The sequence below is a fragment of the Amphiprion ocellaris genome, chromosome 14, assembly GCF_022539595.1.
Source record: "Amphiprion ocellaris isolate individual 3 ecotype Okinawa chromosome 14, ASM2253959v1, whole genome shotgun sequence".
Lineage (NCBI taxonomy): Eukaryota > Metazoa > Chordata > Actinopteri > Pomacentridae > Amphiprion > Amphiprion ocellaris.
Window position 1 is genome coordinate 4,456,410 of NC_072779.1, and position 10,796 is coordinate 4,467,205.

General features: G+C 37.6%; 1 protein-coding gene across 7 annotated transcripts in view; it reads right to left on the reverse strand.

Annotated features, from left to right (window-relative positions):
- Positions 1-10,796, reverse strand: part of tcf7 (transcription factor 7) — a 117,586-nt gene that overhangs the window by 2,847 nt on the left and 103,943 nt on the right. For 6 of the 7 annotated variants that reach the window (XM_055017311.1, XM_055017312.1, XM_055017313.1 and 3 more), the window contains one exon: positions 4,676-4,748. The exons of the other annotated variant lie outside the window; for it this stretch is intronic. In XM_055017311.1, the coding sequence (XP_054873286.1) occupies positions 4,676-4,748 (73 nt within the window). The remainder of the gene's footprint in view (positions 1-4,675; positions 4,749-10,796) is intronic. 7 annotated transcript variants of the gene reach the window in all.

A 10,796-nucleotide genomic window follows, 5' to 3' on the forward strand; every position in this document is an offset into this window, starting at 1 on the left:
AAGACAACAGGAGGGTTAAACAACAATATCTGAGAAACTATTAACAATAAAAGGCTGATTCTTACTGTTATATCTCATCATGTCATTAATTCTGAATCTGCAATATCGAACATGCAGATTAAATAATCTTTGATTGTGGTTGAGTTGACATGTGGGGAAAAAAATGAAGCAGACGTGGAAAGTCCCATCTTTAAGCACGTTAATAAAAAAAAAAACCCTGAAAATGCAGAAGTCATCTAGTGATGTTTTCTGAACCACATGTAGCTGCAGATAAAAATATACAAAACAAATAGAATAGTTTAGGTATTTTCTAGTTGTGTCACAAAAACTAAAATACTTATAAAGTAATAGAAGTTCTGCAGTTTACATTTATTTTTTTCAAAAAAGGGCAGTTTTCATTGTTCATTGAAATTTGTGGCACAAACATTGCCTTAAATTTTAATGATGCAATTTTTGAAACAATTATGTCTCAAAGTATTTGCTATATCTAGCTAAAATGTAACAAATGTCTTAACAAATATACATTTGTCATGCTTTGCAAGCAAATCAGAGATGGTTGAGCAGAAATTGTCCTGATTTATGTGATGATTTGAGATGGAACAATCCTGCTCTTATGCAAGTTTTTCTTTTTTTTTTTTGAAACTGGTTTCAAAATTGTAAAGACTGACTGAAATGTTAGCTGCTGATGAAGGTACCTGTATAATCCTGCTTACAGTTTTCACATAAAGCTAAATTAACTGCTCCTAGGCTCTGGCTTTACAAGAAATGCAGGCCAAGAATTGTACTGATCATTCAGGACCAACTTCAAGTCATTTTGGACAATTTTTGAATCATTTGGGACAATTTTCGAGTCATTTTGGACTATATTCTTGTCATTTTCAACAAGTTTTCTGTGAGCTTGGATTGTTTCTTGTCATTTCGGATCATTTTTGTATCTTGGGATAATTTTGAAAGTCATTTAGGACACATTTCTTGTCATTCTGGACTAATTTTCCATAAGTATGGATCATTTTCAAGTCATTCTGGATGGGTCAATATATAATTGTGGGACTTTTGTAACATAGTTGACATTTTAGTGATATCCAGTCATTTTTTTTTTTTATTAATAAGTGATTGTCTTCATAATAAATAACTGTGATATTTGTAAAGACATGAAAACATCTATGTATGATATATCCCATGGACTTCAAAAGTCTCTCAATCATATATTAACCCAGGGGATACCACTCAGCTTTATGACTGTTAGTAGTACTACTAGTATTACTTAGTGAAACAGCCTCGTAGAGTTGAAAGTGTCTCGAAACTTAAGAAACACAAAAGCAGTAATTTTTGCATAACAATTATTAAGCAGTCTAGTGTTTCACTTTTCACTGCATTTCCACTTTTGTTCCTTTCCAACCCAAACACAGTGCATGTGTCTAACAGGCCGACAGCAGCAGCCTGCTGTGCTTTGTGAGGTGTTGAACTTAAAAGCGGACTTGTGTACCGCTGAGAGCAGCATCAAAGCAGTTAACAGGATCCCATGATCATTACCAGAATATGATATGAGTCACCAGGTTTAACCGCAAGGAAAGGCGCTGGGCCATATTTAGAGAGAGAGAGAGAGAGGAGGAAGGAGGGAGGAAGAGTGCAACAGAAAGTGATTTCTAAATGTCAGAGTTCACCATCAAAAGGCGCCTGCTACCACATCGCATGAATAGAGAAAGTTGAAAGCAGATGGGCATGAGAACGCCGTCGAAATGCAAAGCTGCAGGAGTGTGTGTGTGTGTGTGTGTGTGTTGAGCTGTGGTGATAAGGATTTGCTCTAACCGCATTCAGCCCCCTTTGTTCTCTCAAACCGAAACACACACAAACACAGTCAGATTTCCATGACGTGATGGTGGGGAAGACGACGGGGTTGCTACAGGGCTGCGGTGCTACAAGCTTTTTCTGCAGAACCGCACGGATTCCTGAGTCCTGCAGCGACCGTCGTCTACTCTAACAGATGTAACAAATGTGACTGAAACATGACGGGCTGCGTCTCATGAGTTACGCTGCACTGGTACCATTATTCTGCTTTAAAGGAAACTGAGACAGTGGTAATTTGGAAGAAAAAGGTCAAGAAAAAACACTTGGATCAGCGCTGCAGCTGCAAATGAGCCCCAGATAAATAAAATCTAACTTGCCGAAGTGTTTGATCATTAAACTAGGTTTAAAGTTGTACTTGAAAATATCACCTGGCTCAGACTAATCCTGTCCTCACAGTGGGAGAACTAGGAAATTCCCAGGTTTCGCTGAGATGGTTGCTAACATGATCTAAGAACTTAAACTTTGCTACTGAATTAGACTAAAGCTTTAACTAAAAAGTAGAAATATTATGTGAACGTTTGTTCTTTTTTAGGAAACTGGTGGTAATGTGAGATAATTATGTGAAGAATACTATCCAATATGACATACAGTTGCATAAAACTCTGTTAGGAGTTGCAAGAAGCAGAGTCAAAGGAGTGTAATTCAGACAAATATTCCAGTGCTGCTTTTTGATATCATTCCTCTGACTTGTAAATATGTTTACCAGCTAACTGCACTGTTTTATTGAGTGGTATTCCCCTTTAAACATATGAACAGCAGCACTGAACTCTGACCACCTTTGATCTTAAAGCTGGAAACAGATGAGGCAGGAGGATAGGAGTTTTTGGTAGTAAGTTAATTATTAAATGCATTCTCTTTATAATCTACTGACTAAAAGAAGACTGTATGGCAGGTGTAGTTTTTGTTTTTGATCTTTTTTTTTTACTTGGGAAAAGGATGCATCTTTCATCAACATCATTTTAACATCTAATTCCATTTTCTGCGCCTATTTAACTACAGTCATGGAAAAAATGAGTAGAGCGCCCTTGTTTTCTTCAATTTCTTGTTCATTTTAATGCCTGGTACCACTAAAGGTACATTTGTTTGGACAAATATAATGATAACAACAAAAGTAGCTCATTAGAGTTTACTTTAAGAGCTGAAATCAGACATTTTCCATACTTTTCTTGATAACAACCAAAATCCCTTCAGTTCTTCCATCAGTATCTATGGCATTGTACTGCCAAAAACAGCTTTTAGGATTCCATGTTTTCTTTTCTGTTTTAGTCACATGATCCACACAGGAGTTAGTACTTGATTGCATAACCATTGTTTCTGATGACTGCAGCCATGCATCTTGGCTGCTCTCCACCAGCTTCTGATATTGTTCTGCTGTCACAGCAGCCCATTCCTGTTGCACAAATTCTAACTAATTTGCTTTGTTTTTGGGCTTGTGGTTCTCCATTTGGTGTTTGATGATTTTCAATTGGATTTAGATCTGGTGATTGAGCAGACCAAGGCATGGTTCCACTGTTCTGGTTCTCCATCCAGGCTCTAACTGACCTTGTCTTGTTGGAAAATCCAGTCATTGGAGGCAGGAAAGAGTTTTCCAGATGATGGAAGAAGACTGGTTTCAAGAGTAGCCCTGTACATGAACTGGTTCATTTGCTCTGTTCCACCCAGACTGAAACTACCCCAGATGGTCACTGATCCACCCCCATGTTTCACTGTAGGGGCAGACAGTCTGGTTTGTAGCTTCTCCAGGCTTCCTCCTAACCAGTAAGTTGGCTGGAGTGGGCATCAACTGAAAACTGGATTCATCCCTAAAGAGAACCTTAGTCCAATCATCAACAGTCCAATCCTTGTGATCCCCAGCAAAGAGTAACCAGCTTTCCTCTGCCTTTCGTTCATGAAGGGCTTCTTCCTGCCCTGTGTGACTTCAGACCAGCTTCAAGAAGTCAGTTTCCAACTGTCCTTGCCGAACAAGTCACATTTCTCCACAGTTCCCACTCATTTTTAAGGTTCCTGGAGGTCTGATGACAATTCCTGACACAGGAATGGATGAGTGACGTCATCTGGTGGGTAGAAAGATGTTTCCTGAACAGCTAGCACTTTGGTAGAACCATGCTGGGCTTGTATTTTCTTGGTGTAATGAATGGCTGTCTTAGAGATCTTCAGTTTTTTCTCTACCTGTCTCTCACTCATTCCAATTTCCAGCCATGATGGCTGCCTTTGTGGCTTCACATAAATTTTGTTTTAGACATTATGTGAGAGCTGACAACTTCTGAGTTGTGCTACGGCTTGAATGTCAGCAGGAAACCACTCTAGACCTTTGCATGTGCAGTGCTGCTTATGACATGAAATGTCCTCTTATATACTCTGGGAATACAATGAAGCTTAAGCATGTCAAATAGGACATAAAGTATCATGGAATCAGCTGCATTTTTTGTCGTGTTCATTGCATTCTTCGGGTAATATCCCTTTAGTTGTACCAGACATTAAAATGAACAAGATATTGAAGAAAACAAGGGTGGTCTATTGTATTTTTTCCATGACTGTATGTATTAATGGAAGTAATGCTTTGATTTGCAGAGCAGCAGGTTAGTGACAGACGGCATGCAGAGCTCAGGCTGGATTTTCAGACGGAGCTGGTCCTGAGGCAGCTGGGTGGAGTTAAGGCTGAAAGTGATCTGATTGAGATGTGAACAACTACCTCCAGGGCAGCTCAGCCTCTGAGAAACGACAGCCTGAAGTGATGCAGTGATGGCTGAAATGGGAGGAGAGATGGAGGGGTTGGTTGAAGAGCAGCAGTGCGATGCTGTGGAGTGGGTGGATGTTGGATACACACCTGCAAGGACCGCACCAGTCCGTTTGTTGGTTGAGGCCGAAGCGAGCCCGGCATTTCTTAGGAGAGCCCGGGTCTGAGCACAATGCACAGCATGCACAAAAAACAGGAGGGAAGAGAAGCAGAAACACAGCAGAGGAAGAGGGAGAAGGGTTAGAGGGTGAGGACACAGTCAGAAGACGGGAGAAGAGAGAAAGAAGAGCTCGTCAGGACAGGAAGAGAAGCACCAAAACTGTTAGTAGATGGTTACAGCACGACGCAGCATCAACAACCAGCAGGGTAACCACCGACACACAGCAACAAGTTAAGACATACAGAGATACAGAGAGAAGGCAGCCGTGCTGTGACACTCTGTTAGTACAAGATCTGTAAAGTCATAAAGTGCTTTATCTCAAGAGGTCAACTGCCATGAAACCCGGAAAAGTACTTCTTAAGATAAATATGTGATCACTGTGTTCCCACATTTGTCCTCTAGGTTTTTTTTATGTCATTTTTTTTACATTTTCAATCCTTTAGTGTCTCTTTCATCCTCTGTTAGACTACCAGACGACTCCAAACATCCACATCCTTCTTTATGATTTGCATAATTTAGATTCAGTGCGATTCTTAAGCTCTTTTTAACCATCAAATATGTCTGTGCCATTTATCTATAGGTCATGTTGAAATAAATTTTCCTCACAGCTTTAATCAAACAGAAGACAGTGACAGCTCAGGACATCTGTCAAACACATGAGATTGAAACAGTTCTTATAGTGATGTGCAATGCATAACAAGGCAACAATAAACGACTAAATCGAAAAGCTAAACAAACCGTCCAAAAAGCTAATATGATTTTCTAAACACCATGTGTGAGGATAATCTAAATACTAATTTCCTGACTGCTCTGATGGAGCTCAGGACTAAACTTGAAGATGCTTTCTATGCAATAAATCATTTAACTACAGCTGATAATCTGTGACTCTGTGTTGAAACTCAATTTCTTTTGCACTCTGTGTGAACTGCTGGTAGATCCTGATTGATCCTGTCTCCATGTTGGAGATAATTTATGATTATAAGAAATTAATGAAGAACTGTGCACAACTCTAAAACTTTAAATGCGCTTCCTGCTGCTGTTTGATCCTGCAGGTGTTTAATAAATTCAGAGGACTCCTAAATTAAATTTAGTGTGTTGCTTCCAGTTGTTTAGGAGTCTTGTTGATCTGACAGTTCTGTTTTTATCACAGTAAAGTTGTTTTTTTGGACATTTTAATTTGTAAAAGACGTGAAACTGTATTGCAAAGTGAACGAGCATGGTGCAAATTTTGTCTTTTGACCTATATTGGAGCTGAAATGTGAAAAAACTTCCCTAAATCACTTAGGTTTGTGCGTGCTTATCTGTTAATGTGACTGTGTGCAGTTCAGGTTAGTGCTGTGTTGAAAAAAAAAACAGAAATGTGACAAAAAAGGGGCTTTTTGTCACATTTTTGATGCCACTTGCTAATGCTAGTTACAATCAGTGCTACAGTATGAAGAAGTCACATCTTGAATTGCCTTAACCCTCGTGTTGTCCTGCGGGTCAAATTGAGCAATTTTAAAGTTTGAAAATGTGGAAAAAAATGTATTTTCACAATGAAACTTCTGATGTCAACATTTGTGGGAAATTTTTGATGCAGCGAATTTCACTGGATTTTGGTTGATTTTATTGTGAATGTTCTTAAAGAAAATATTAGAAGTTTTACTGACATACATGTAATCACTTTAGATATTTTTAGGATTTTTTTAAGAAAGACTTTTAATCATTTTTTAAAAATATGTACAAGAAGTTTCCTGCCAAATTTTTATTTTTTTTTTTAAATAAAACTTTTCAGGGAAACTTTTAAGGAATTATTACTGCGCCAAGAAACGGCGGAGATATGTGACAATCGGTAAAGTTTGTCTGTGAATCTGTCTGTCTGTCTGTCTGTCTGTCCGTGTCAAAAACAGTCTGTCTGTTTATCTGTGTGCAACATTACTCAAAAATGGACTAATGGATTTGGATGAATATGCATAGTTTAGTATGTCGTCCAAAATGTGACCAAAAACGTCATAGTTTAGTATTTCGTCCAAAATGTGGAAAAAAGACCGTTATACTTTATTATGTCATCCAACAAGTGGAAAAAAAAGTGCCCAGTAGCTCAACTGGTTGACAGGGCGACTCATAAATAGATAGATGCAGGTTTGATTACCGCTGATGGCCCTTGCTGCAGGTCATCCCTGCTTTCCTGTCTTCTTTTCAACTTACCTATTGAATAAAAGCAACAAAGGGGCCCAGAAAACAACTTTGAAAGAAATGTCATAGTTTAGTATGTCATCCAAAATGTCACAAAAACATCACAGTTTAATGTCGTCCACATTGTATAAAAAACGTCATAGTTTAGTATGTCGTCCAAATTGTATAAAAAATGTCATAGTTTAGTATGTCGTCCAAAATGTGTAAAAAAGGTCATAGTTTAGTATGTCATCCAAAATTTGACCAAAACGTCATAGTTTTGTATGTTGTCCAAAATGTCACAAAAACGTCATAGTTTAGTATGTTGTCCAACATCTTGAAAAACAGTGCCCAGGTAGCTCAACTGGTTGAGAGGGCGACTCATAAACAAATAGACGCAGGTTCGATTCCTGCTGATGGCCCTAACTGCAGGTCATTCCTGCTTTCCTATTTTCTTCTCAACTTACCTATTGAATAAAACCAACAAAAGGCCCAAAAAACAACTTTGAAAGAAATGTCACAGTTTTGTATGTCATCCAAAATGTGACCAAAGACGTCTTAGTTTAGTATGCCATCCAAAATAGGACTAAAACATCATTGTTTATTATGTCGTCCAACACCTCAAAAAACGGTGCCGAGGTAGCTCAACTGGTTGAGAGGGTGACTCATAAACAAATAGATGCAGGTTTAATTCCTGCTGATGGCCCTAATTGCAGGTCATCCCTGTCTTCTCAACTTACCTATTGAATAAAACCAACAAAAGGGCCCAAAAAACAACTTTGAAAGAAATGTCACAGTTTTGTATGTCGTCCAAAATGTGACCAAAGACGTCATAGTTTAGTATGTCATCCAAAATTTGACCAAAATATCATAGTTTAGTATGTCATCCAAAATTTGACCAAAACGTCATAGTTTAGTATGTCATCCAAAATTTGACCAAAACGTCATAGTTTAGTATGTCGTCCAACACCTCGAAAAATGGTGCCCAGGTAGCTCAACTGGTTGAGAGGGCGACTCATACACAGATAGACGCAGGTTCGATTCCGGCTGATGGCCCTTACTGCAGATCATCCCTGCTTTTTTGTCTTCTTCTCAACTTACCTATTGAATAAAACCAACAAAAGGGCCCAAAAAACAACTTTGAAAGAAATGTCACAGTTTTGTATGTCGTCCAAAATGTGACCAAAGACGTCAGAGTTTAGTATTGTCATCCAAATTTGACCAAATATCATAGTTTTAGTATGTCATCCAAAATTTGACCAAAACGTCATAGTTTAGTATGTCATCCAAAATTTGACCAAAACGTCATAGTTTAGTATGTCGTCCAACACCTCGAAAAACGGTGCCCAGGTAGCTCAACTGGTTGAGAGGGCGACTCATACACAGATAGACGCAGGTTCGATTCCGGCTGATGGCCCTTACTGCAGATCATCCCTGCTTTTCTGTCTTCTTCTCAACTTACCTATTGAATAAAACCAACAAAAGGGCCCAAAAAACAACTTTGAAAGAAATGTCACAGTTTTGTATGTCGTCCAAAATGTGACCAAAGACGTCAGAGTTTAGTATGTCATCCAAAATTTGACCAAAATATCATAGTTTAGTATGTCATCCAAAATTTGACCAAAACGTCATAGTTTAGTATGTCATCCAAAATTTGACCAAAACGTCATAGTTTAGTATGTCGTCCAACACCTCGAAAAATGGTGCCCAGGTAGCTCAACTGGTTGAGAGGGCGACTCATACACAGATAGACGCAGGTTCGATTCCGGCTGATGGCCCTTACTGCAGATCATCCCTGCTTTTCTGTCTTCTTCTCAACTTACCTATTGAATAAAACCAACAGGGCCCAAAAAACAACTTTGAAAGAAATGTCACAGTTTTGTATGTCGTCCAAAATGTGACCAAAGACGTCATAGTTTAGTATGTCATTAAAAATTTGACCAAAATATCATAGTTTAGTATGTCATCCAAAATTTGACCAAAACGTCATAGTTTAGTATGTCATCCAAAATTTGACCAAAACGTCATAGTTTAGTATGTCGTCCAACACCTCGAAAAACGGTGCCCAGGTAGCTCAACTGGTTGAGAGGGCGACCCATACACAGATAGACGCAGGTTCGATTCCGGCTGATGGCCCTTACTGCAGGTCATCCCTGCTTTTCTGTCTTCTTCTCAACTTACCTATTGAATAAATCCAACAAAAGGCCCAAAAAAAAACTTTGAAAGAAATGTCACAGTTTTGTATGTCGTCCAAAATGTGACCAAAGACGTCATAGTTTAGTATGTTGTCCAAAAAAAATGCCATAGTATACTATGTCGAAAAAAAATGCGATTTTTCAAACATGTTGTAAAAACGTGCCATATGATGAAATAATGTAAAGGAGGCCATGAAAAACACTCCAGAAAGGTTTTCTTTGAAAAAAAAATCATCATGAATTTTGGCGCAAAAAAACGCCTTACTATACTATGTCGAAAAAAAATGCGATTTTTCAAACATGTTGTAAAAACGTGCCATATGATGAAATAATGTAAAGGAGGCCGTGAAAAACACTCCAGAAAGGTTTTCTTTGAAAAAAAAAATCATCATGAATTTTGGCGCAAAAAAAACGCCTTACTATACTATGTCGAAAAAAAATGGGATTTTTCAAACATGTTGTAAAAACGTGCCATATGATGAAATAATGTAAAGGAGGCCGTGAAAAACACTCCAGAAAGGTTTTCTTTGAAAAAAAAAATCATCATGAATTTTGGCGCAAAAAAACGCCTTACTATACTATGTCGAAAAAAAATGCGATTTTTCAAACATGTTGTAAAAACGTGCCATATGATGAAATAATGTAAAGGAGGCCGTGAAAAACACTCCAGAAAGGTTTTCTTTGAAAAAAAAATCATCATGAATTTTGGCGCAAAAAAAACGCCTTACTATACTATGTCGAAAAAAAATGCGATTTTTCAAACATGTTGTAAAAACGTGCCATATGATGAAATAATGTAAAGGAGGCCGTGAAAAACACTCCAGAAAGGTTTTCTTTGAAAAAAAAAATCATCAGAATTTTGGCGCAAAAAAACGCCTTACTATACTATGTCGAAAAAAAATGGATTTTTCAAACATGTTGTAAAAACGTGCCATATGATGAAATAATGTAAAGGAGGCCATGAAAAACACTCCAGAAAGGTTTTCTTTGAAAAAAAAATCATCATGAATTTTGGCGCAAAAAAAACGCCTTACTATACTATGTCGAAAAAAAATGCGATTTTTCAAACATGTTGTAAAAACGTGCCATATGATGAAATAATGTAAAGGAGGCCGTGAAAAACACTCCAGAAAGGTTTTCTTTGAAAAAAAAAATCATCATGAATTTTGGCGCAAAAAAACGCCTTACTATACTATGTCGAAAAAAAATGCGATTTTTCAAACATGTTGTAAAAACGTGCCATATGATGAAATAATGTAAAGGAGGCCGTGAAAAACACTCCAGAAAGGTTTTCTTTGAAAAAAAAAATCATCATGAATTTTGGCGCAAAAAAAACGCCTTACTATACTATGTCGAAAAAAAATGGGATTTTTCAAACATGTTGTAAAAACGTGCCATATGATGAAATAATGTAAAGGAGGCCGTGAAAAACACTCCAGAAAGGTTTTCTTTGAAAAAAAAATCATCATGAATTTTGGCGCAAAAAAACGCCTTACTATACTATGTCGAAAAAAAATGTGATTTTTCAAACATGTTGTAAAAACGTGCCATATGATGAAATAATGTAAAGGAGGCCATGAAAAACACTCCAGAAAGGTTTTCTTTGAAAAAAAAAATCATCATGAATTTTGGCGCAAAAAAAACGCCTTACTATACTATGTCGAAAAAAAAATGCGATTTTTCAAACATGTTGTAAAAACGT